This window comes from Balaenoptera acutorostrata, chromosome 9, assembly GCF_949987535.1.
Source record: "Balaenoptera acutorostrata chromosome 9, mBalAcu1.1, whole genome shotgun sequence".
Lineage (NCBI taxonomy): Eukaryota > Metazoa > Chordata > Mammalia > Artiodactyla > Balaenopteridae > Balaenoptera > Balaenoptera acutorostrata.
The window spans coordinates 58,115,433-58,143,304 of record NC_080072.1 but is presented as its reverse complement, the minus strand read 5'-3'; the positions used below and the strand labels follow the sequence as shown (position 1 = coordinate 58,143,304).

The window sequence follows — 27,872 nt, the reverse complement described above, 5'->3', positions numbered from 1 at the left end:
TTAAGGAGGGATTTGATATGGCATTCTCTTAGTGCTATTTGAATCATATAATGAAGTGTATGTTCTTGGAAGTGTTTCACATACAAATATACTGAGAAAAGTGGTTTCTCTTTTTCTTCCAGGACAGTGGCTTTGTGCATATTCATACTCCAGTAATCACATCCAATGACTGTGAGGGGGCTGGAGAACTTTTTCAAGTTAAAGTAAGCTGTGCTTCCCATCTTGGGGGATATATTGCTCTCTGATATTTTTCATTTGAGGGTTTGCTTTAAATTTAATGAGAGTTGTGTGGCTAGAACATGAAATTTTGTTGATAATAATCCTTAAAAAACGTGTATAGAAAATTCACACTTCTCTAATTTTCTGTCCAACCAGCTGTATTACCTACGTTGTGACTGAAAGGAGTGGATTTTTAAATTTAGTACTCTGTTTGCCTTTTTTATAACTGAATTGGTGAGCTAGAGAAATTTGAAGAAATTAATAAAAATTCTAAGATATCTTTTCTGCAAATTCAACCCCCAAGGAATATTTTTGGGTATAACTCTTATTTTAAGAGATGAACTAAAATAGAAAAGTATACATGTGAATATTTTCTTTTTCAGAGTCTTTAGAAAATATATTTTTCATAAGAAATTATTTAGTCTGTATACCTCATGAAGGCTTTTATTTTTTTTGTTCAGCAATTATTTTTTGAGCTCCTACTATGTGCCACATATTGTCAGCCTGCTCTTGTTGCAGGAAATTTAAAAGTTACCAGTTTTTCTTATATGTAGGCAATTGAAAGCCTTTCATTTACCAATTAGACAGCCTGTGTAAAATCATTGGCCAGTAGCATAATAATGTACAAAGAGAAATGTATGTTGATGAGTGGTGCTTTTTGTATTTCTTTCATTTATTTACTGATTTCTATATCTCTGAGAAATCAAGATTCTTTATATATTTGGGTGATTCCATCAAATGACAAGACCTGTACAAAACTGCTCTCTCTGGTTCAATATATTCTGACTCTTGGTAATGATGCTTTCTCTTCATATTATTGAACAGCCTATTCACTGGGAGAAGTTATCCTGATGTGTCAACGTCATTATTCAAAATAATAATCAAATGCTGTCTTTCTTCATATGTGGTTTGAAGAAATCTAGATGATAGCCTTCTGCGAAAAGCAGAATAAAAATGCTTGGTTGAACATTTAAAGTAGGAATGTTAGCATCTGTATATGAGTTCAAAGAAGGCAGCAGATGATAAAATAACAATATGTAAATTGTAGAAAACATTCTCTTCTAGCCATTTATGTTGTTAATTTTCTCTTTGCACCTTAATAGTCATCTGAATATTGAAGTGAAGAGGAATTACCCACCTTAAATACATTTCATGATCCCTTAATCTAAACCACCAAATATTAAAAAGTAAATGGGGCTTCCCTGGTGGCACAGTGGTTGAGAGTCTGCCTGCTAATGCAGGGGACACGGGTTCGAGCCCTGGTCTGGGAGGATCCCACATGCCGCGGAGCAACTAGGCCTGTGAACCACAACTACTGAGCCTGCGCGTCTGGAGCCTGTGCTCCGCAACAGAGAGGCCGCGATAGTGAGAGGCCCGCGCACCGCGATGAAGAGTGGCCCCTGCTCGCCACAACTAGAGAAAGCCCTCGCACAGAAATGAAGACCCAACACAGCCAAAAATAAATAAATAAATAAGTAAATTTAAAAATAAATAAAATAAATGGCTGTTGTTTAAAAAAAAAAAAGTAAATGATAGGAAAGGAAATGTATAATCTAAAGGAGTTTTTACAAATATGAAGGGAATTATTAAAGAGACCCAAGTTAAACAAGTAAAAAAAATCTGTAACAAACTTAAATAATTATATATTTGGAGCTAACTGCTTTACCACCAGAGAAATCCCCTAAGCAAGTCTGAATGATTACAATATGTGCATTTTGGACTCTAAACAATACAAGGTAAATTACCAAATAAGAATAAATACACAGAAAGGAGGAAGATGTATTTCTTTTTTTTTTAAATCGGGGCTTTTAAATTTTTATTTATTTATTTTTGGCTGCATTGGGTCTAAGTTACTGTGCACGGGCTTTCTCTAGTTGCAGTGAGTGGGGGCTACTCATTGCAGTGGCTTCTCTTGCTGTGGAGCGTGGGCTCTAGGCGCGCGGGCTTCAGTAGCTGTGGCACGTGGGCTGAGTAGTTGTGACTCGCAGGCTCTAGAGCGCAGGCTCAGTAGTTGTGGCACACGGGCTTAGCTGCTCCGTGGCATGTGGGATCTTCCTGGACCAGGGCTCAAACCTGTGTCCCCTACATTGGCAGGCGGATTCTTAACCATTTTGCCACGAGGGAAGTCCGAAAATGTATTTCTGAAGCTAAACAAATGAGAAGTGTTCTATGTTCATAGTACTCCAGGGCCAGCTTGAGGAATTTTATGTAGTGGAATTAGGCTTTGTCTATTCAGAGTGTCAGAAAGGTGCTCTTGAATTCATTGATACTAGGCTCCTGCATTCAGGGTCTAGCACAGGTTTCAGCAGTCTGTGGCTTTTGTTTTATGAGCCCGCTGCCTTTGTTGCTTTCAGCAGTTCAGCTCCTAAGATTTGTCTTCTGCCTGCCAACACACTCTCCTCTGAAAGCAGTGCTCCTTCTTATTCCCACCTCACACATCTCTACACTTCCAAGCTTCATTGTGTGGATTTCTTCCTGACTGCATGTAGAGGCATAGGGGTTTGAGTCTTGGCACCCCACTGTTAGGAGGAAGCGAAGTGTCACATGTAAATCCTTGCTTCTCTTAATAGTGCTCTTTTTTGCTCTGATAACAATGAAGTCCAGTAACTACTTACAGATAAGGATGCCTGGTACATACTCAGGTTTGAGGACAGCAGTAAGATGCCACCTTGAAATGCACAGTAAGAACATAATACACTGTCGAGAAGTAAATGCATGTCCCATCATTTTAGTTTTCTTTTTCCTCATTCCCATTTCCTGCTTTTAAGATTTCAGATATTTGCTAAGGTTTGGGCACTCCTGAATACACATGTAGGGAGTTGCATTCAAAGCATTAATTTGTTATTCAGCAGACCTTTGGTACCATCTGTGTTCATGATGCTGTGCTGTTAAGGGGATAAAAAGAGGTAGTCAGGGTTCTGGTTGGTGAAGCTGGTGAGTTGGCAGGGCATAAGAGAGGAAGGAGCATGCTTTTCATTCACTGTTGATGTTACTTATCCTACAATATTCTTTGGTTATACACCTTTTCCTCTTTGTCTTAGAGCCCTAGCTGAGTTCCCACAATTATGTTTGATCTTTACGATTCTGGAGTAACTAGTTTGTCTCTGAGAAGATAAAAGAGATTAAAGGCAAGAATTAGGGATTGTGGCAAAATCTAGACATTGATAGGAAATAAGGTGAAACTGCTTTATGTATATATATTTGAGGTTACAGTGTTAAAAGTTATAAGTGGTATGAAATCTAGAGGGTAATTAGGTCCGTGAGGATTGACTTGGTCAGAAACATCTTCAAAATAAGCATGTGACTTAACTGTACCCTAGGGAGAGTACTTCAGGTAGGGGAAGAATGTGAGCAGAGTCAAGTAATTAAAATGAGTGTGGGGTTTTCACTGGATGCCGGATGGACAGATTAGAAGGTTTATGTTGGTGAATCATAAAAAGTAAAGTTGGGGTGTATAGGAATGAGAAAATGGAGCAGGTTTTTTAAAAACAACTTTATTTTTTTTTAAATTAATTTATTAATTAATTTATTTTTGGGTGTGTTGGGTCTTCGTTTCTGCACGAGGGCCCTCTCTAGTTGGGGCAAGCGGGGGCCACTCTTCATCGCGGTGCGCGGGCCTCTCACCATCGCGGTCCCTCCCGCTGCGGAGCACAGGCTCCAGACGCGCAGGATCAGCAGCCGTGGCTCACGGGCCCAGGTGCTCCGCGGCATGTGGGATCCTCCCAGACCAGGGCCCGAACCCGCGTCCCCTGCATTGGCAGGCAGACTCCCAACCACTGCGCCACCAGGGAAGCCCCCAAAACAACTTTATTGAGATACATTTTACATACCATAAAAATCAGTCACTTAAAGTATACTGTTCCATGGTTTTTAGTATATTCACAGAGTTGTGCAAGCATCACCACAATCTGAGAGCATTATATCACCCCAAAGTGAAACCCAGTACCCATTACCAATCCCCTCCTGTTTCCACCCCGAGTTCTAGGTAACCACTAAATTGCTCTCTATAGATTTGCCTCTTCTGGAATATTTCACATAAATGCAGTCATACAACATATGGCCTTTTGTGTCAGGCTTCTTTCATTTAGCACAACGTTTTTGAGGTTCATACATGTTGTACCATGTATCAGTGCTTCATTCCTTTTATATCCAACTAGTATTCTATTGTATAGATATCCAACGTTTTATTTATCCATTTAGCAGTTGATGGATGTTTGGATTATTTCTACCTTTTGGCTATGATGATTAATGCTACTATCAACATTTATGAAATCATTTGGATGAGTACATGATATCATTTCTCTTGAGTGGAATTGCTGGGTCACATGGTAGCTTTATGTTTAATATTTTGAGAAACCACCAAACCATTTTCCAAATAGGCTGCATCACTTTACATTCCCAACAGCAGTGTATGAAGGTTCCAATTTCTCCCCATTATCGCCAACTCTTATTGTTGCTCTTCATTTTTTTTTAACATCTTTATTGGAGTATAGTTGCTTTCCAATGGTGTGTTAGTTTCTGCTTTATAACAAAGTGAATGAGCCATACATATACATATATCGCCATGTCTCCTCCCTCTTGCCTCTCCCTCCCACCCTCCCTATCCCACCCCTCTAGGTGGTCACAAAGCACTGAGCTGATCTCCCTGTGCTATGTGGCTGCTTCCCCAAGCTATCTATTTTACATTTGGTAGTATATATAAGTCCATGCCACTCTCTCACTTTGTCCCAGCTTACCCTTCTCCCTCCCTGTGTCCTCAAGTCCATTTTCTGCCTCTGCATCTTTATTCCTGTCCTGCCCCTAGGTTCTTCAGAACCCCCTTTTTTTTTTTTTTTTTAGATTCCATATATATGTGTTAGCGTACGGTATTTGTTTTTCTCTTTCTGACTTAACTTCACTCTGTATGACATTCTCTAGGTCCATCCACCTCACTACAAATAACTCAATTTCGTTTCTTTTTATGGCTGAGTAATATTCCATTTGTATATATGTGCCACATCTTTTTTTTTTTTTAAAACATCTTTATTGAAGTATAATTGCCTTACAATAGTGTGTTAGCTTCTGCTTTATAACAAAGTGAATCAGTTATACATATACAATATGTTCCCATTTCTTTCCCCTCTTGCATCTCCCTCCCTCCCACCCTCCCCATCCCACCCCTCTAGGTGGTCACAAAGCACCGAGCTGATCTCCCTGTGCTGTGCGGCTGCTTCCCACTAGTTATCTATTTTACATTTGGTAGTGTATATATGTCCATGACACTCTCTTACCCTGTCACATCTCACCCCACCCCCTCCCCATATCCTCAAGTCCATTCTCTAGTAGGTCTGTGTCTTTATTCCCGTCTTGCCACTAGGTTCTTCATGGCTTTTTTTTTTTTTTTCCCTTAGATTCCGTATATATGTGTTAGCATACTGTATTTGTTTTTCTCTTTCTGACTTACTTCACTCTGTATGACAGACTCTAGGTCCATCCACCTCATTACAAATACCTCCATTTCATTTCTTTTTATGGCTGAGTAATATTCCATTGTATATATGTGCCACATCTTCTTCATCCATTCATCTGTCGATGGACATTTAGGTTGCTTCCATGTCCTGGCTATTGTAAATAGAGCTGCAATGAACATTTTGGTACATGACTCTTTTTGACCTATGGTTTTCTCAGGGTATATGCCCAGTAGTGGGATTGCTGGGTCGTATGGTAGTTCTATTTGTAGTTTTTTAAGGAACCTCCATACTGTTCTCCATAGTGGCTGTATCAATTTACATTCCCACCAACAGTGCAAGAGTGTTCCCTTTCCTCCACACCCTCTCCAGCATTTATTGTTTCTAGATTTTTTGATGATGGCCATTCTGACCGGTGTGAGATGATATCTCATTGTAGTTTTGATTTGCATTTCTCTAATGATTAATGATGTTGAGCATTCTTTCATGTGTCTGTAGGCCATCTGTATATCTTCTTTGGAGAAATGTCTATTTAGATCTTCTGCCCATTTTTGGATTGGGTTGTTCGTTTTTTTGTTATTGAGCTGCATGAGCTGCTTGTAAATCTTGGAGATTAATCCTTTGTCAGTTGCTTCATTTGCAAATATTTTCTCCCATTCTGAGGGTTGTCTTTTGGTCTTGTTTATGGTTTCCTTTGCTGTGCAAAAGCTTTTAAGTTTCATTAGGTCCCATTTGTTTATTTGTGTTCTTATTTCCATTTCTCTGGGAGCTGGGTCACAAAGAATCTTGCTGTGATGTATGTCATAGAGTGTTCTGCCTATGTTTTCCTCTAAGAGTTTGATAGTGTCTGCCCTTACACTTAGGTCTTTAATCCATTTTGAGTTTATTTTTGTGCATGGTGTCAGGGAGTGTTCTAATTTCATACTTTTACATGTTCCTGTCCAATTTTCCCAGCACCACTTATTGAAGAGGCTGTCTTTTCTCCACTGTATATGCTTGCCTCCTTTATCAAAGATAAGTTGACCATATGTGTGTGGGTTTATCTCTGGGCTTTCTATCCTGTTCCATTGATCTATATTTCTGTTTTTGTGCCAGTACCAAACTGTCTTGATTACTGAAGCTTTGTAATATAGTCTGAAGTCAGGGAGCCTGATTCCCCCAGCTCCATTTTTCGTTCTCAAGATTGCTTTGGCTATTCGGGGTCTTTTGTGTTTCCATACAAATTGTGAAATTTTTTGTTCTAGTTCTGTGAAAAATGCCAGTGGTAGTTTGATAGGGATTGCATTGATTCTGTAGATTGCTTTGGGTAGTAGAGTCATTTTCACAATGTTGATTCTTCCAATCCAGGAACATGGTATATCTCTCCATCTATTTGTATCATCTTTAATTTCTTTCATCAGTGTCTTGTAATTTTCTGCATACAGGTCTTTTGTCTCCTTAGGTAGGTTTATTCCTAGATATTTTATTCTTTTTGTTGCAATGGTAAATGGGAGTGTTTTCTTAATTTCACTTTCAGATTTTTCGTCATTAGTGTATAGAAATGCAAGAGATTTCTGTGCATTAATTTTGTATCCTGCTACTTTACCAAATTCATTGATTAGCTCTAGGAGTTTTCTGGTAGCATCTTTAGGATTCTCTGTGTATAGTATCATGTCATCTGCAAATAGTGACAACTTTACGTCTTCTTTTCCGATTTGGATTCCTTTTATTTCTTTGTCTTCTCTGATTGCTGTGGCTAACACTTCCAAAACTATGTTGAATAATAGTGGTGAGAGTGGGCAACCTTGTCTTGTTCCTGATCTTAGTGGAAATGGTTTCAGTTTTTCACCATTGAGGACAATGTTGGCTGTGGGTTTGTCATATATGGCCTTTATTATGTTGAGGAAAGTTCCCTCTATGCCTACTTTCTGCAGGGCTTTTATCATAAATGGGTGTTGAATTTTGTCGAAAGCTTTCTCTGCATCTATTGAGATGATCATATGGTTTTTCTCCTTCAATTTGTTAATATGGTGTATCACATTGATTGATTTGCGTATATTGAAGAATCCTTGCATTCCTGGGATAAACCCCACTTGATCATGGTGTATGATCCTTTTAATGTGCTGTTGGATTCTGTTTGCTAGTATTTTGTTGAGGATTTTTGCATCTATGTTCATCAGTGATATTGGCCTGTAGTTTTCTTTCTTTGTGACATCTTTGTCTGGTTTTGGTATCAGGGTGATGGTGGCCTCGTAGAATGAGTTTGGGAGTGTTCCTCCCTCTGCAATATTTTGGAAGAGTTTGAGAAGGATAGGTGTTAGCTCTTCTCTAAATGTTTGATAGAATTCACCTGTGAAGCCATCTGGTCCTGGGCTTTTGTTTGTTGGAAGGTTTTTAATCACAGTTTCAATTTCAGTGCTTGTGATTGGTCTGTTCATATTTTCTATTTCTTCCTGGTTCAGTCTCGGCAGTTTGTGCATTTCTAAGAATCTGTCCATTTCTTCCAGGTTGTCCATTTTATTGGCATAGAGTTGCTTGTAGTAATCTCTCATGATCTTTTGTATTTCTGCAGTGTCAGTGGTTACTTCTCCTTTTTCATTTCTAATTCTATTGATCTGGGTCTTCTCCCTTTTTTTCTTGATGAGTCTGGCTAATGGTTTATCAATTTTGTTTATCTTCTCAAAGAACCAGCTTTTAGTTTCATTGATTTTTGCTATTGTTTCCTTCATTTCTTTTTCATTTATTTCTGACCTGATCTTTATGATTTCTTTCCTTCTGCTGGCTTTGGGGTTTTTTTGTTCTTCTTTCTCTAATTGCTTTAGGTGCAAGGTTAGGTTGTTTATTCGAGATGTTTCCTGTTTCTTGAGGTAGGCTTGTATTGCTATAAACTTCCCTCTTAGCACTGCTTTTGCTGCGTCCCATAGGTTTTGGGTCGTCGTGTCTCCGTTGTCATTTGTTTCTAGGTATTTTTTGATTTCCCCTTTGATTTCTTCAGTAATCACTTCGTTATTAAGTAATGTATTGTGTAGCCTCCATGTGTTTGTATTTTTTACAGATCTTTTCCTGTAATTGATATCTAGTCTCATAGCGTTGTGGTCGGAAAAGATACTTGATACGATTTCAATTTTCTTAAATTTACCAAGGCTTGATTTGTGACCCAAGATATGATCTATCCTGGAGAATGTTCCATGAGCACTTGAGAAAAATGTGTATTCTGTTGTTTTTGGGTGGAATGTCCTATAAATATCAATTAAGTCCATCTTGTTTAATGTATCATTTAAAGCTTGTGTTTCTTTATTTATTTTCATTTTGGATGATCTGTCCATTGGTGAAAGTGGGGTGTTAAAGTCCCCTACTATGATTGTGTTGCTGTCAATTTCCCCTTTTATGGCTGTTAGTATTTGCCTTATGTATTGAGGTGCTCCTATGTTGGGTGCATAAATATTTACAATTGTTATACCTTCCTCTTGGATCGATCCCTTGATCATTATATAGTGTCCTTCTTTGTCTCTTGTAATAGTCTTTATTTTAAAGTCTATTTTGTCTGATATGAGAATTGCTACTCCAGCTTTCTTTTGATTTCCATTTGCATGGAATATCTTTTTCCATCCCCTCACTTTCAATCTGTATGTGTCTCTAGGTCTGAAGTGGGTCTCTTGTAGACAGCATATATATGGGTCTTGTTTTTGTATCCATTCAGCCAGCCTGTGTCTTTTGGTGGGAGCATTTAATCCATTTACATTCAAGGTAATTATCGATATGTATGTTCCTATTCCCATTTTCTTAAATGTATTGGGTTTGTTATTGTAGGTGTTTTCCTTCTCTTGTGTTTCTTGCCTAGAGAAGTTCCTTTAGCATTTGTTGTAAAGCTGGTTTGGTGGTGCTGAACTCTCTCAGCTTTTGCTTGTCTGTAAAGGTTTTAATTTCTCCATCAAATCTGAATGAGATCCTTGCTGGGTAGAGTAATCTTGGTTGTAGGTTTTTCTCCTTCATCACTTTAAGTATATCCTGCCACTCCCTTCTGGCTTGCAGAGTTTCTGCTGATAGATCAGATGTTAACCTTATGGGGATTCCCTTGTGTGTTATTTGTTTTTTTTCCCTTGCTGCCTTTAATATGTTTTCCTTATATTTAATTTTTGACAGTTTGATTAATATGTGTCTTGGCGTGTTCCTCCTTGGGTTTATCCTGTATGGGACTCTCTGTGCTTCCAGGACTTGATTAACTCTTTCCTTTCCCATATTAGGGAAGTTTTCAACTATAATCTCTTCAAAAATTTTCTCAGTCCCTTTCTTTTTCTCTTCTTCTTCTGGTACCCCTATAATTCGAATGTTGGAGCGTTTAATGTTGTCCCAGAGGTCCCTGAGACTGTCCTCAGTTCTTTTCATTCTTTTTTCTTTATCCTGCTCTGTAGTAGTTATTTCCACCATTTAATCTTCCAGGTCACTTATCCTTTCTTCTGCCTCAGTTATTCTACTATTGATCCCATCTAGAGTATTTTTAATTTCATTTATTGTGTTCTTCATCATTGCTTGGTTCCTCTTTAGTTCTTCTACATCCTTGTTAAATGTTTCTTGCATTTTGTCTATTCTATTTCCAAGATTTTGGATCATCCTTACTATCATTATTCTGAATTCTTTTTCAGGTAGACTACCTATTTCCTCTTCATTTGTTAAGTCCAGTGTGTTTTGAGCCTGCTCCTTCATCTGCTGTGTGTTTTTCTGTCGTCTCATTTTGCCTATCTTACTGTGTTTGGGGTCTCCTTTTCACAGGCTGCAGGTTCGTAGTTCCCGTTGTTTTTGGTATCTGTCCCCAGTGGCTAAGGTTGGTTCAGTGGGTTGTGTAGGCTTCCTGGTGGAGGGAACTAGTGCCTGAGTTCTGGTGGATGAGGCTAGATCTTGTCTTTCTGGTGGGCACGTCCACGTCTGGTGGTGTATTTTGGGGTATATGTGGCCTTATTATGATTTTAGGCAGCCTCTCTGCTAATGGATGGGGTTGTGTTCCTGTCTAGCTAGTTGTTTGGCATAGGGTGTCCAGCACTGTAGCTTGCTGGTCGTTGGGTGAAGCTGGGTCTTGATGTTGAGATGGAGCTCTCTGGGAGATTTTAGCCGTTTGGTATTACGTGGAGCTGGGAGGTCTCTTGTGGACCAGTGTTCTGAAGTTGGCTCTCCCACCTCAGAGGCACGGCCCTGATGCCTGGCTGGAGCACCAAGAGCCTTTCGTCCACACAGCTCAGAGTAAAAGGGAGAAAAAATAGAAAGAAAGAAAGAAAGAGGCTATAATATAGTGAAGTAAAATAAAGCTATTGTAAAGCAAAGCTATACATACAAAATCTCACCCAGAAGCATATACATATACACTCACAAAAAAAAAGGAAAAGGGGAAAAATTAATATCTCCTGCTCCCAGAGTCCACCTCCTGAATTTGGGATGATTCGTTGTCTATTCAGGTATTCAGCAGATGCAGGCACATCAAGTTGTTTGTGGAGCTTTAATCCGCTGCTTCTGCGGCTGCTGGGAGAGATTTCCCCTTCTCTTCCCTGTTCGCACAGCTCCTGGGGTTCAGCTTTGGATTTGGACCCTCCTCTGCGTGTAGGTCGCCTGAGGGCGTCTGTTCCCCGCCCAGACAGGACGGGGTTAAAGGAGCAGCTGCTTCGGGGGCTCTGGCTCACCCAGGCCGCGGGGAGGGAGGGGTACAGAGGAGGCGGGGCGAGCCTGCAGCGTCAGAGGCCGGCGTGACGTTGCACCAGCCTGAGGCGCACAGTGCGTTCTCCCAGGGATGTTGTCCCCGGATCCCGGGACCCTGGCAGTGGCGGGCTGCACAGGCTACCGGAAGGGGCGGTGTGGAGAGTGACCTGTGCTCACACACAGGCTTTTTGGAGGCGGCAGCAGCAGCCCCAGCGTCTCACGCCCGTCTCTGGGGTCCGCGCTGATCGCCGCGGCTCGCGCCCTTCTCTGGAGTTCGTTTAGGCGGCGCTCTGAATCCCCTCTCCTTGCGCGCAGCGAAACTAAGAGGCAAGAAAAAGTCTCTTGCCTCTTCGGCAGCTGCAGACCTTTTCCCGGTCTCCCTCCCGGCTAGCTGTGGTGCGCCAACCCCTTCAGGCTGTGTTCACGCTGCCAGCCCCAGTCCTCTCCCTGCGATCCAACTGAAGCCGAGCCTCAGCTCCCAGCCCCGCCCGCCCCGGCGGGTGAGCAGACAAGCCTCTCGGGCTGCTGAGTGCTACTCGGCTCCGAGCCTCTGTCCGGGAATCTCTCCGTTTTTTCCTCTGCGCCCCTGTTGCTGTGGGGTCCGCGCTGATAGCTGAGGCTCGCGCCAGTCTCTGAAGTTCGTTTAGGCGGTGCTCTGAATCCCCTCTCCTCGCGCACCAGGAAACACAGAGGGAAGAAAAAGTCTCTTGCCTCTTCGGCAGCTGCAGACTTTTTCCCCGGACTCCCTCCCGGCTAGCTGTGGTGCGCTAACCCCTTCAGGCTGTGTTCACGCCGCCAGCCCCAGTCCTCTCCCTGCGATCCGACCGAAGCCCGAGCCTCAGCTCCCAGCCCCGCCCGCCCCGGCGGGGAAGCAGACAAGCCTCTCGGGCTGGTGAGTGCTGCTTGGCGCCGAGCCTCTGTGTGGGAACCTCTCCGCTTTGCCCTCCGCACCCCTGTGGCTGCGCTCTCCTCCGTGGCTCCAAAGCTTCCCCCCTCCGCCACCCGCAGTCTCTGCCCGCGAAGGGGCTTCCTAGTGCGTGGAAACCTTTCCTCCTTCACAGCTCCCTCCCACTGGTGCAGGTGCCGTCCCTATTCTTTTGTCTCTGTTATTTCTTTTTTCTTTTGCCCTACCCAAGTACGGGGGGAGTTTCTTGCCTTTTTGGAGGTCGGACGTTTTCTGCCAGCGTTCAGTGGGTGTTCTGTAGGAGCAGTTCCACGTGTAGATGTATTTCTACTGTATCTGTGGGAAGGAAGGTGATCTCCGCGTCTTACTCTTCCGCCATCTTCTCCCTATCTGCCACATCTTCTTTATCCATTCATCTGTTGATGGACACTTAGGTTGCTTCCATGTTCTGGCTATTGTAAATAGAGTTACAGTGAACATTGTGGTACATGACTCTTTTTGAATTATGGTTTTCTCAAGGTATATGCCCAGTAGTGAGATTGCTGGGTTATATGGTAGTTCTATTTGTAGTTTTTTAAGGAACCGCCATACTGTTCTCCATAGTGGCTGTATCAATTTACATTCCCACCAACAGTACAGGAGGGTTCCCTTTTCTCCACACCCTCTCCAGCATTTATTGTTTCTAGATTTTTTTGATGATGGCCATTCTGACCAGTGTGAGGTAATACCTCATTGTAGTTTTGATTTGCATTTCTCTACTGATTAGTGATGTTGAGCATTCTTTCATGTGTTTGTTGGCAATCTGTATATCTTCTTTGGAGAAATGTCTGTTTAGGTCTTCTGCCCATTTTTGGATTGGGTTGTTTGTTTTTTTGATATTGAGCTGCATGAGCTGCTTGTAAATTTTGGAGATTAATCTTTTGTCAGTTGCTTCATCTGCAAATAATTTCTCCCATTCTGAGGGTTGTCTTTTCATCTTGTTTATGGTGTCCTTTGCTGTGCAAAAGCTTTTAACTTTCATTAGGTCCCATTTGTTTATTTTTGTTTTTATTTCCATTTCTCTAGGAGGTGGGTCAAAAAGGATCTTGCTGTGATTTATGTCATAGAGTGTTCTGCCTATGTTTTCCTCTAAGAATTTGATAGTGTGTGGCCTTACATTTAGGTCTTTAATCCATTTTGAGTTTATTTTTGTGTATGGTGTTAGGGAATGTTCTAATTTCATTCTTTTACATGTAGCTGTCCAGTTTTCCCAGCATCACTTATTGAAGAGGCTGTCTTTTCTCCATTGTATATTCTTGCCTCCTTTATCAAAAATAAGGTGACCATATGTGCGTGGGTTTATCTGTGGGCTTTCTATCCTGTTCCATTGGTCTGTATTTCTGTTTTTGTGCCAGTACCATATTGTCTTGATTACTGTAGCTTCGTAGTGTAGTCTGAAGTCTGGTGGCCTGATTCCTCCAGTTCCATTTTTCTTTCTCAAGATTGCTTTGGCTATTCGGGGTCTTTTATGTTTCCATACAAATTGTGAAATTTTTTATTCTAGTTCTGTGAAAAATGCCAGTGGTAGTTTGATAGGGATTGCATTGAATCTGTAGATTGCTTTGGGTAGTATAGCCATTTTCACAATGTTGATTCTTCCAATCCAAGAACATGGTATATCTTTCCATCTGTTTGTATCATCTTTAATTTCTTTCATCAGTGTCTTATAGTTTTCTGCATACAGGTCTTTTGTCTCCCTAGGTAGGTTTATTCCTAGGGATTTTATTCTTTTTGTTGCAATGGTAAATGGGAGTGTTTCCTTAATTTCTCTTTCAGATTTTTCCATCATTAGTGTATAGGAATACAAGAGATCTCTGTGCATTAATTTTGTATCCTGCTACTTTACTGAATTCATTGATTAGCTCTAGTAGTTTTCTGGTAGAGTCTTTAGGACTCTCTACGTATAGTATCATGTCATCTGCAAACAGTGACAGCTTTACTTCTTCTTTTCCGATTTGGATTCCTTTTATTTCTTTTTCTTCTCTGATTGCTGTGGCTAAAACTTCCAAAACTATGTTGAATAATAGTGGTGAGAGTGGGCAACCTTGTCTTGTTCCTGATCTTAGTGGAAATGGTTTCAGTTTTTCACCACTGAGAATGATGTTGGCTGTGGGTTTGTCATATATGGCCTTTATTGTGTTGAGGTAGGTTCCCTCTATGCCCACTTTTGGAGGGTATTTATGAAAAATGGGTGTTGAATTTTGTCGAAAGCTTTTTCTGCATCTCCTGAGATGATCATATGGTTTTTATCCTTCAGTTTGTTAATATGGTGTATCACATGGATTGATTTGCGTATATTGAAGAATCCTTGCATCCCTGGGATAAATTCCACTTGATCACGGTATATGATCCTTTTAATGTGCTGTTGGATTCTGTTTCCTAGTATTTTGTTGAGGATTTTTGTATGTATGATATTGGCCTGTAGTTTTCTTTCTTTGTGACATCTTTGTCTGCTTTTAGTATCAGGGTGATGGTGGTCTCGTAGAATGAGTTTGGGTGTGTTCCTCCCTCTGCTATATTTTGGAAGAGTTTGAGAAGGATAGGTGTTAGCTCTTCTCTAAATGTTTGATAGAATTTGCCTGTGAAGCCATCTGGTCCTGGGTTTCTGTTTGTTGGAAGATTTTTAATCAGAGTCTCACTTTCAGTGCTTGTGATTGGTCTGTTTATATTTTCTATTTCTTCCTTGTTCAGTCTTGGAGGGTTGTGCTTTTCTAAGAATTTGTCCATTTCTTCCAGGTTGCCCATTTTATTGGCATTAGTTGCTTGTAGTAATCTCTCATGATCCTTTGTATTTCTGCAGTGTCAGTTGTTACTTCTCCTTTTTCATTTCTAATTCTATTGATTTGAGTCTTCTCCCTTTTTTTCTTGATGAGTCTGGCTAATGTTTTATCAATTTTGTTTATCTTCTCAAAGAACCAGCATTTAGTTTTACTGATCTTTGCTATTGTTTCTTTCATTTCTTTTTCATTTATTTCTGACCTGATCTTTATGATTTCTTTCTTTCTGCTAACTATGGCGTTTTTTTGTTCTTCTTTCTCTAATTGCTTTAGGTGTAAGGTTAGGTTGTTTATTTGAGATGTTTTTTGTTTCTTGAGGTAGGATTGTATTGCTGTAAACTCTCTTAGAACTTCTTTTGCTGCATCCCATATGTTTTGGGTCGTCGTGTTTTCATTGTCATTTGTTTCTAGGTATTTTTTGATTTCCTCTTTGATTTCTTCAGTGATCTCTTGGTTATTAAGTAGTGTATTGTTTAGCCTCCATGTGTTTGTATTTTTTACAGATTTTTTCCTGTTATTAATATCTAGTCTCATAGCGTTGTGGTTGGAAAAGATACTTGATACGATTTCAATTTTCTTAAATTTACCAAGGCTTGATTTGTGACCCAAGATATGATCTATCCTGGGGAATGTTCCATGAGCATTTGAGAAGAAAGCGTATTCTGTTGTTTTTGGGTGGAATGTCCTATAAATATCAATTAAGTCCATCTTGTTTAATGTATCATTTAAAGCTTGTGTTTTCTTATTTATTTTCATTTTGGATGACCTGTCCATTGGTGAAAGTGGGGTGTTAAAGTCCTCTACTATGATTGTGTTACTGTCGATTTCCTCTTTTATGGCTGTTAACATTTGCCTTATGTATTGAGGTGCTCCTAAGTTGGGTGCATAAATATTTACAACTGTTATATCTTCTTCTTGGATTGATCCCTTGATCATTATGTAGTGTCCTTCTTTGTCTCTTGTAATAGTCTTTATTTTAAAGTCTATTTTGTGTGATATGAGTATTGCTACTCCAGCTTTCTTTTGATTTCCATTTGCATGGAATATCTTTTTCCATCCCCTCACTTTCAGTCTGTATGTGTCCCTAGGTCTGAAGTGGGTCTCTTGTTGACAGCATATATATGGGTCTTGTTTTTGTATCCCTTCAGCCAGTCTGTGTGTTTTGGTTGGAGCATTTAATCCATTTACATTTAAGGTAATTATCGATATGTATGTTCCTATTACCATTTTCTTAATTCTTTTGGGTTTGTTATTGTAGGTCTTTTCCTTCTCTTGTGTTTACTGCCTAGAGAAGTTCCTTTAGCATTTGTTGTAAAGCTGATTTGGTGGTGCTGAATTCTCTTAGCTTTTGGTTGTCTGTAAAGGTTTTAATTTCTCCATCAAATCTGAATGAGATCCTTGCTGAGTAGAGTAATCTTGGTTGTAGGTTTTTTCCCTTTCATCACTTTTCAATATGTCCTGCCACTCCCTTTTGGCTTGCAGAGTTTCTGCTGAAAGATCAGCTGTTAACCTTATGGGGATTCCCTTGTATATTATTTGTTGTTTTTCCCTTGCTGCTTTTAATATTTTTTCTTTGTATTTAATTTTGATAGTTTGATTAATATGTGTCTTGGTGTGTTCCTCCTTGGATTTATTCTGTATGGGACTCTCTGGACTTCCTGGACTTGATTAACTATTTCCTTTCCCATATTAGGGAAGTTTTCAACTATAATCTCTTCAAATATTTTCTCAGTCCCTTTCTTTTTCTCTTCTTCTTCTGGGACCCCTATAATTCGAATGTTGGTGTGTTTAATGTTGTCCCGGAGGTCTCTGAGACTGCCCTCAATTCTTTTCATTCTTTTTTCTTTATTCTGCTCTGCAGTAGTTATTTCCACTATTTTATCTTCCAGGTCACTTATCCGTTCTTCTGCCTCAGTTATTCTGCTATTGATTCCTTCTAGAGACTTTTTAATTTCGTTTATTGTGTTCTTCATCATTGTTTGTTTGCTCTTTAGTTCTTCTAGGTCCTTGTTAAACATTTCTTGTATTTTCTCCATTCTATTTCCAAGATTTTGGACCGTCTTTACTATCATTACTCTGAATTCTTTTTCAGGTAGACTGCCTGTTTCCTCTTCATTTGTTTGGTCTGGTGTGTTTTTACCTTGCTCCTTCATCTGCTGTGTGTTTCTCTGTCTTCTCATTCTGCTTAACTTACTGTGTTTGGGGTCTCCTTTTCACAGGCTGCAGGTTCGTAGTTCCCGTTGCTTTTGGTGTCTGCCCCCAGTGGCTAAGGTTGATTCAGTGGGTTGTGTAGGTGTCCTGGTGGAGGGGACCAGTGCCTGTGTTCTGGTGGATCAGGCTGGATCTTGTCTTTCTGGTGGGCAGGACTGCGTCCGGTGGTGTGTTTTGGGGTGTCTGTGACCTTATTATGATTTTACGTAGCCTCTCTTCTAATGGGTGGGGTTTGTTCCTGTCTTGCTAGTTGTTTGGCATAGGGTGTCCAGCACTGTAGCTTGCTGGTCGTTGAGTGGAGCTGGGTCTTAGTGTTGAGATGGAAATCTCTGGGAGAGCTTTCACCGTTGGATATTATGTAGAGCCGGGAGGTTTCTGGTGGACCAGTGTTCTGAACTCAGCTCTCCCACCTCAGAGGCACAGGCCTGACACCGGGTTGGAGCACCAAGACTGTGTCAGCCACACGGCTTAGAAGAAAAGGGAGAAAAAAAGAAAGAAAGAAAGAAAAAGATAAAATAAAGTTGTTAAAATAGAAAATAATTGTTAAAAATTTTAAAAATTTTCAAAGTAATAAAAAAGAAAGAAAGAAGAGAGCAACGAAACCAAAAAACAAATCCACCAATGATGACAAGTGCTAAAAACTATACTAAAAAGAAAAACGGACAGACAGAATCCTAGGACAAATGGTGAAAGCGAAGCTATACAGACAAAATCACACAAAGAAGCGTACATTACACACTCACAAAAAGAGAAAAAAATATATATATCATTGCTCCCAAGTCCACTGCCTCAATTTGGGATGATTCGTTGTCTATTCAGGTATTCCACAGGTGCAGGGTACATCAAGTTGATTGTGGAGATTTAATCCGCTGCTCCTGAGGCTGCTGGGAGATATTTCCCTTTCTCTTCTTTGTCCGCATAGCTCCTGGGGTTCAGCTTTGGATTTGGACCCGCCTCTGCATGTAGGTCGCCTGAGGGTGTCTATTTTTCTCTCAGACAGGACGGGGTTAAAGGAGCAGCTGATTCGGGGGCTCTGGCTCACTCAGGCCAGGGGGAGGGAGGGGTACGGATGCGGGGCGAGTCTGCGGCAGTAGAGGCCAGCGTGACGTTGCAACAGCCTGAGGCGCGCCGTGTGTTCTCCTGGGGAGGTTGTCCCTGGATCACGGGACCCTGGCAGTGGTGGGCTGCACAGGCTCCCAGGAGGGGCGGTGTGGAGAGTGACCTGTGCTTGCACACAGGCTTCTTGGTGGCGGCAGCCACAGCCTTAGCGTCTCATGCCCGTCTCTGGGGTCCGCACTGACAGCTGCGGCTCGCACCCGTCTCTGGAGCTCGTTTAGGCGGTGCTCTGAGTCCCCTCTCCTCGCGCACCCTGAAACAATGGTCTCTTGCCTCTTAGGCAGTTCCAGACTTTTTCCCGGACTCCCTCCCGGCTAGGTGTGGCGCACTAGCCCCCTTCAGGCTGTGTTCACACAGCCAACCCCAGTCCTCTTCCTGGGATCTGACCTCCGAATCCCGGCCTCATCTCCCAGCCCCCACCCGCCCCAGCGGGTGAGCAGACAAGCCTCTCGGGCTGGTGAGTGCTGGTTGGCACCGGTTCTCTGTGCGGGAATCTCTCCGCTTTGCCCTCCGCACCCCTGTGCTGCGCTCTCCTCCGTGGCTCCGAAGTGTCCCCCCCCGCCACCCCGTCTCTGCCAGTGAAGGGGCTTCCTAGTGTGTGGAAACCTTTCCTCCTTCACAGCTCCCTTCCAGAGGTGCAGGTCCCGTCCCTATTCTTTTGTCTCTGTTTTTTCTTTTTCCTTTTGCCCTACCCAGGTACGTGGGGAGTTTCTTGCCTTTGGGGAGGTCTGAGGTCTTCTGCCAGCGTTCAGTAGGCGTTCTGTAGGAGTTGTTCCACATGGAGATGTATTTCTGATGTATCTGTGGGGAGGAAGGTGATCTCCGCATCTTACTCCTCCGCCATCTTGAAGGTCTCCCCCTGCTCTTCTTTTTTTAGTTATAGCAATACCAGAGAGTGTGAAGTGGTATTTCATTGTCGATTTTCTCTTTGCCTTTTGCTTTTGATAGTTTAAAATTTATATGTAAATATGTAATTCATATTTAAGCTTTTAATTACAATTCTGTGCCAAAATGTGGTAGATAAATGATCGCATATCGTGAAATGAAATTAGGCTGAGAAAATCTTGGAGTAATACTTCATATAACAAGAACAGTATTCAGGTCTAGAGTTTATACATTTAAATACTTCTTAAAGTGAAGAATGAACTGAAAGCTTATTAAATGGAACCCATGAACACGTGTAATTTTATATCTGAATCTTATACTGTGGGCATTCTCATACTGGATCTCATACTGTGTACTGAAGTTTGGCATTAGATGGGTTTACTTTTTTTATTATTGTGGATATTTATATAATATAAAATGTATCAGTGTAACCATTTTTAATGAACTATTCAGTACCATTATAGTCACAGTGTTGTACAACCATCACTACTATATTTATTTCCAGAATTTTTCAGCACCCTAACAGAAGCTCAATAGCAAAAACTCCTCATTCCCTTTACCTCCAGCTCCTAGTAATCTCTCATCTACTTTTTGTCTTTGTGGATTTCTGGCTATTTCATATAAATGGAATCATACAGTGTGTAGCCTTTTGTGTCTGACTTCTGTTAACATGTATGAGAATTTCATTTCTTTTTATTACTGAATAATGTTCCATTGTATGGATATACCACATTTTGTTTAGCCATTCATTCATTGATGGACATTGCGTTGTTTCCACCTTTGGCTTTTGTGAATAATAATACTATGGACATTCGTGTACAAGTTTTTTGTTTGAACACCTGTTTTCAGTTGTTTTGAGTATATATTTAGGAGTAGGACTGCTGGGTCACATGTTTATGTTCTAATTTAACTTACTGAGGAACTGCCAAAATTATTTTCCACAGTGGCTGTACCATATTATATTCGCACCAGTGGTATGAGGGTTCCACTTTTACCACATTCTCACCAGTGCTTGTTATTTTCAGTTTCTTTGATTATAGGCATCCTGATGAACGTTAAGCAGTATCTTGTGGTTTTGATTTGCCATTCCCTAATGTCTAAGGGTGTTGAATATCTTTTTTGTGTGCCCGTTGACCATTTGTATATCTTCTTTGGAGAAATGTCTGTTTCAGTCCTTTGCTCATTTTTTAATTGGCTTATTTGTCTTTTTGTTGTTGAGTTATAGGAATTCCTTATTCTAGATACAGATGTCTTTTTCCCTCTCCACCAGCAGTGTGAAGCCTTTGATGTTGCCCCTCAGGGGATACAGCCTTGGGTGTGCCCACTATCACCCAGAGATGGCATTGATTCTGGCAGGGCTCTTTTGGCTATTTCTTTCCCAGACCATACCCAGCTCTTAAACTCCACTAATTGTGGCTGCTTGCTCTGTTGTTTTCAACAGTGTTTGGGGGCATAAATTGCTTCACAGACTAATCCAGTCAAATTCAGGCTTCTTTAAAGATGTACTTCCCAAGGTCAGTGTTTAAAATTTATTCTGAACACAAAAGATCTCTTCTGTCTCTTTCCATTTCTTTCCAGCAAACTAGCAGATCTTTAGTTTAGCCTTTATCTCCAAAGAATGTCAGTCTCTTCCCAATGGTCTTTCACTACAACCACTGTTTTTAAGAGCACCCTTAGGTTTGAACTTACCCACAAGTGAAGTCACTTCCTCTGGGAAGAGGTTTGGAAGTCTGGTTTATGGCTGCTTCTAGCCCCAGTGAAAATCTCTGAACCAAGGCTGTGGTGCTGGGGGCAGACACAGTGGTCACTTCTCTTTAAGTGACATTTCAGTTTAGGAGCTGGGTGTTCAATTGAGTGGGTGGCTGTAGCCCCAGGTCTCCTTGGCTTGCCGCTCCCAGCATGGAAGCCTCACCCTGTGAGCTGGGGCAAGATAATCTAGGTCTAGTATTCTTAGCAGGGCCTCACCCAGGGTAGAGCCTCTGTCCCAGGAGCAGGGACTGGGGAGAAGGGAGCCCCCACCTCTCAACCACACTCACCCACAGCTTAGCTTCAGCAACAGGTAGCTGTGGGCAAGATGAGAAATGCTGGCGTGCTGTGCTGCTCATCACGTCAGGATAGTCCTCTGACTGGGAGCTGGGCTTCAGCAGAGCCCTGTGTCCTCGGTTCTGTCAGTCTGGAGTGGAGATTCTGTCGTGCTAAGCTGTGATGGGGAAGGGTGGGAGCAAGATTGTCATTCAGACACCACAAAAGTTCTTTGTCCTTACCAAATTTTAGTAGATTTTCTTGAATAGGTGTTTCTTCATTTTCTTTATGACCTTAGGACCATTTTCAGATGTGGCTGGGGTGGGGGAAGGGTTTGTTTTTTTTGTTTTTTATTTTATAACTTTCACCAGTTTCACTGAGGAGTGGGTCTGCGGAACTCCCCACACTTGTCATGCCAGAAGTGTCATGCCAAAAGAAAAAAGAAGCCAGTCACTTTTGGACTACTTTTTACTGCCACGGTTCTCAACTTCCTACTTGTACAATGTGAATAACACTACACTTAGAGCTTGTAAGAGTAAATGAAATGACATGAAAACTTAAAATTGCTAATCAAAAATAAGGAAAACTTAATATGCAGGAGCAGGCTGATGTAAGCACCAAAGGTTTCTCTTTTCCAAATTGTTGTGCATTCTAGAAATGATAATAAGAAGTTACTGGGCCTCAGGAATTTTGGTGCTTATCAAGTTTTATGGTAAGTTATTTATGGAGCACATCGTTTTGGTTCTGCTTGATGTTTTCACTTTTCAATACTCTTCCCTGTTTCTTTTAAACTTTTTAGATGGGATGAGGGCTAACCCAGGTCAAACCTCTTCTCAGAGCAACTCTTTTTCAGCTAACGTTAATCTTTTCATTCTTTCAACTCTTGTTTAGTTGTTATCTCCTATTTTAACATTCAGTTGTTCTTTAATGGTTTTTTGACGTCAATTTTGTTTCCTCATCTAGATTGCAAGTTCCTTACGGGGAAGAACTGTATCCTCCGCACTACCTGACAGTGTGATGGAACATTTGGATACTTGTTGATTATATTTTCTGTGGGCTTTTAGCTTTGCACAACTTTCAACCTTAAGACTAGTCATTTTCATAACCAATAAGGACCTTCTGTATAGCACAGTGAACTGTATTCAATATTTTATAATAACCTATAAGGGAAAAGAATCTGAAAAAATAGATACATATGTATGTATAACTGAATCACGTTGCTGTACACCTGAAACTAACACAACATTGTAAATCAACCATACTTCAATTTAAAAAAAAAAGAAAAAAAAATGAATAGTCATTTTCTTTTCTGTTGAGGATGTCTATTTCTATTAAGGAGGTACATATTTTACATGTCAAAAATGCCTTGGACATATCTGGAAGAAAGATAGAGACTCACAGTAATGTTCACCCCTGGACATGGGGCCTTCTATTCTATATTCTTTGAATTTTTGATCATATGCATATATTACTTAAAAAACAAAAAAGATAATATATGTAAAAGGTACCCAGTTCAAAAGTTACAAAAGAGCATAAAGTAAATAAGTTTCCCTTCTACCCCAGACTCCCAGCTACCCAGTTCCCCTTCCCATAGGTAGTCACTGTTACTTATTTCTCTCTAGAGAATTTGTACTAACTTTTATTTATTTATTTATTTATTTATTTATGGCTGTGTTGGGTCTTCGTTTCTGTGCGAGGGCTTTCTCTAGTTGCGGCAAGTGGGGGCCACTCTTCATCGCGGTGTGTGGGCCTCTCATTATCGCGACCTCTTTTGTTGCGGAGCACAGGCTCCAGAAGTGCAGGCTCAGTAGTTGTGGCTCACGGGCCTAGTTGCTCCGCGGCATGTGGGATCCTCCCAGACCAGGGCTTGAACCCATGTCCCCCACATTGGCAGGCAGACTCTCAACCACTGCGCCACCAGGGAAGCCCCTAACTTTTATTTTTGTCAGCAGTATGCATGGGTGCTGTTTCTTATGAATCATCTGTCAGAGTGTGTTACCAAATTTTTAAAATTTTTCCAATTTTAATTAGATGTATTACTTTTTCAATTAAAAAAAATAATTTTAAAAGGGAAAGAAAGAAAATGCTCCACTAGGTTAGGATAAGCAAATCTGAGACCATTCAAGGGCACTGAGAAGAGGACTGACCCAAAAAGCTGGTATGCTCCCAGCCATAATGTGTTTTTGCCGCTTCCACTGTGAAGTGAGGATCTTGTGAATTAACACCATGGTTAAAAAAAAAAAACTTTTGTCAGACTGTGAACTGATACAGTCTGCTCCTATTCAAAAGACAAAGATATTTCTTCCATCGTGTGGTATCCACCAAGTGGAGTGCATTCTTAAAATGATCTAATCCCATCAGCCACACAGCTGGACTAAAATTTACTATTTGATTCGTCCTGTAAATACTTAAGCCTCCTTTTTGTGAAAAGTACTGGTGCTATTTGACTTACAAAGTTATTTCTGTTCCACGTCTCAGCAACATGAATTTGCAATGGGAAAAACAAAATCCTACAATAGTAAGTGCCACCAAAATAATGTGAATTTGAAAGCTAGCCATATTAAGAACAAATTATAGATATTATAAGGTACATATTAAGTCAAATCATTAAAATATTTTTAAAAATACTGTGAAATCTGAATCCAGTTATGCTTGAGTTCATAATTTTTAGTTTTAATTTGATTCAGATGCCGACATTTTAACCTGAGTGTGGATTAAAATAATAACATCTAACATTTGTAAAGTACGTTAAATCAACTAATATCTGTATAGTAGTTTACTATATAGTCATGTATGTTATTTTGTTGGTTTTTTTAATAATGTTAAACTATTAGGCAAGTTTTCTACAAGGAATAATCCACTTTATTAGCTTTAACTAATCCAAGCAGAAAGAGAAAAAGCATTTATTGAACACCAAATATATTTCAGGCACCATGTCAAATTCCTTTATATATATATTTTTTTTTTTTAACTTTTTTTTTCCTTAATTTTTATTTATTTATTTATTTTTAGTTTATGGCTATGTTGGGTCTTCGTTTCTGTAGGAGGGCTTTCACTAGTTGTGGCAAGTGGGGGCCACTCTTCATCGCTGTGCACGGGCCTCTCACTATCGCGGCCTCTCTTGCTGCGGAGCACAGGCTCCAGACACGCAGGCTCAGTAATTGTGGCTCATCGGCCCAGCCGCTCCGCGGCATGTGGGATCCTCCCAGACCAGGGCTCGAAGCCGTGTTCCCTGCATTAGCAGGCAGATTCTCAACCACTGCGCCACCAGGGAAGCCCCCCTTTATATATATTATATAATCTTTTTTTTCTTTTTTTTAATAAATTTTATTTATTTATTTATTTATTTATGGCTGTGTTGGGTCTTCGTTTCTGTGCTAGGGCTTTTCTCTAATTGCGGCAAGTGGGGGCCTCTCTTCATCGCGGTGCGCGGGCCTCATTATCGCGGCCTCTCTTGTTGCGGAGCACAGGCTCCAGACGCACAGGCTCAGTAATGGTGGCTCACGGGCCTAGTTGCTCCGCGGTATGTGGGATCCTCCCAGACCAGGGCTCGAACCCGTGTCCCCTGCATTGGCAGGCAGATTCTCAACCACTGCGCCACCAGGGAAGCCCCTATATAATCTTTTCAGCAACCCTTTGAAGTAGGAATTAGTTTGCCTTTAGAAGGGCAGAAACGACGTGTCTCTTGTACATCATTGTATAATATCAGACATATGATAGTCGCTCCATAAATACTTGTTGAATGAGTTATCTTTTTTTTTTTTTTTTTTTACATGAGGAAACTAGGCTCAGAATTTATCAAAAGCCACACAATAAGAGACAGAGTTGTAGTTTAAACAAGATCTGTTTGGCTGTAAGGTAAATGCTGTTTGTCACACCATAATGACTCCTGAAGTTGGCTTTTGAGAAAAGATACCAAAACCTTGACTAAAGTTCTGAGATTAAAGAAGACTCTTTTTATTAGGTACAGACAACTGTTAAGAATGAGCACCACACTGAAGTAATGCATCCTTGTCATTTCTTTTTGACCATTCTTCCAAGACAACCTTTTGGGGAAGGAGAATAACAACATATATTGATAGCCTACTGTTGGCAAGAACGATGGGTACTGCCCTTTTTTTGTATAAATAACGTATTAATAATACTTAACTCATTTTTATTAAATATTGTTATAGATATATAATAATGTACGCTATGTAGACAGTATAAGGCATACTCCTGTACCACAAACTACTAAACTTAAGAAATAGAACTTTATTAGTACCTTTGATCCTCTACTTTGTGCCCTCCCAGTTCCATCCCCCACCCTATTCCCACTGTGCTGATTTTGTGTTTTATTATTCCCATGCTTTAAAAAAACTTGTTTTGCCACGTGGATGTACCCCTAGGCAAAATATTGTTTCATTTTGCATGGTTCTCAACTTATACAAATGGAATCATACTATTTTTCTGTGATGAGCTTTTTTTTCTCAATATTATATTTCAATTAAATAAGAATCTCTGGGAAATAGGACTCAAGCATTAGTATTTTTTAAGGCTCTCTGGGTGATTCCAATATGCCTTCAAGGGTGCATACAGAATAGTGGAAGTGCATGTTCATAGCTTCAACTTCACTAGAGAAATCCAAATTTTTACAAGGGAAGAATGAATTTAAACTCCCACCAGCAGGGTGTGCTGTTCCACATCTTTGCCAATATCCAATATTTTCAGTCTTAAAATTTTGCCAATCTCATGGATATAAAATGAGATCTTGATGTGATTTTAATTTGTTTTTCTCTGATAACTATTGAGATTGAGAATTTTATCTTATGGTTATTGGCCACTCATTTTCTCTTCTATAATATTTTCTATTGTGTTATCTTTTTTTTTTTTTTTTGCAGGTTTTATTTGTTTATTGAAGTATAGTTGATTTAATTACAATGTTGTGTTAGTTTCCGGTGTACAACAAAGTGATTCAGTTATACATATGTATATTCTTTTTCAGATTCTTTTCCCTTACAGTTTATTACAAAATACTGAGTATAGTTCCTTGTGCTATACAGTAGGTCCTTGTTGGTTATCTATTTTATATGTAGCATATCAGTGTTTTTATATTCTGGGTATCAGTCTTTCGTTGAGTATATTGTTGCAAATGTTTTCTCCCAGTTTGTGGCTTGCCTTTTCTCTTTTTTTAATATGGTCTTTTGATAAATAGAGTTCTTAATTTTAATTTAGTCAAATTTAATCATTTCCTTTATGTATTGTGCTTTTCTATCTTGTTTAAGAAATCCTTTCTATGTTATCTCCTAAAAGTTTTATAGTTTGTGCATTACACATATATGTCTTCAGTCTACCTGGAATTGAATTTTGGATATGATGTAAGAGTCCAATTTTTTTTCCCCAAAATGGATAACTAATTATTTCAGTACTATTTATTGAATAGTTCATTTCTCTTCCTGTGATTGCAGTTGCCAACTCTTTCATAAATCAAGTTTCCATATATGTGTGTGTCTATTTCTGTGTGCTCTATTCTATTCCATTAGTTTTCAGAATATCCCTTTGCCAGTACTTACTCTCAATTGCTGTAGCTCTTTGATAAGTCTTAATAGGTAGTAAAGCAAATCCTCCCACCTTATTTTAGGAATTTCTTGGCTCTTCTTGATCCTTTTCTCTTCCATATAAACTTACAAATCATCTTGACAAGCTCCAAAAAACCCTGTTTGCTCTTTAATTGGAACAACATTGATTCAACAGATCGGTTTGGAAAAACTGGTATCTTTAGGTATTAAATGTTCCTATCACTGGACATGGTATATTACTCCTTATGTTTAGGAGTTCCTTAATGTTTTTCAATAGAATTTAATAATTTTCTTTATGAAGATCACAAGTATCTGTCTTACATTTATTCCTAGGTGCTTTATATTTTTGTGGTATTATAAATGTTCTGTGTATCTTTGGAAAGAGTGTCAGTTATCAGGTATAGTGTTTTTCAGTTATCGGGTATAGGGTTCAACATATGTGTATTAGAATAAGATTATTAATTGTATGTGCATACTTGCAGTATACTTACTGATATTTAGTCTTCTTTACCCACCATTTACTGGTGTGTTAAAATCCTCTGGTATATTTTTTCATTTTTTTCTCATACTTTTTGCTTTATGTATCTTTCAGGCTATATTATTGGGTATACACAAATTTAGAATCACTTCTTGGTGAAATCAATCTTTAGGTATATAGTGGTCCTCTTTCATCTATTGTTTGATTAATTCAACCATACCAACTTGTTTTGTTTTTTGTTTTTTTTTTTTTTTTAATTAATTAATTTATTTATTTTTGGCTGTGTTGGGTCTTCGTTTCTGTGCGAGGGCTCTCTCTAGTTGCGGCAAGTGGGTACCACTCTTCATCGCGGTGCGCGGGCCTCTCACTATCGCGACCTTTTTCTTGTTGCGGAGCATAGGCTCCAGACGCGCAGGCTCAGTAGTTGTGGCTCACGGGCCTGGTTGCTCCGCGGCATGTGGGATCTTCCCAGACCAGGGCTCGAACCCATGTCCCCTGCATTGGCAGGCAGATTCTCAACCACTGCGCCACCAGGGAAGCCCTGTTTTGTTT

General features: G+C 40.1%; 1 protein-coding gene across 6 annotated transcripts in view; it reads left to right on the top strand.

The window, feature by feature from the left end:
* The window catches only part of NARS2 (asparaginyl-tRNA synthetase 2, mitochondrial), a 151,544-nt gene that overhangs the window by 12,116 nt on the left and 111,556 nt on the right, over window positions 1-27,872 (top strand). For 4 of the 6 annotated variants that reach the window (XM_007187598.2, XM_007187596.2, XM_028167834.2 and 1 more), the window contains one exon: window positions 123-203. The exons of the other annotated variants lie outside the window; for them this stretch is intronic. In XM_007187598.2, the coding sequence (XP_007187660.1) occupies window positions 123-203 (81 nt within the window). The remainder of the gene's footprint in view (window positions 1-122; window positions 204-27,872) is intronic. 6 annotated transcript variants of the gene reach the window in all.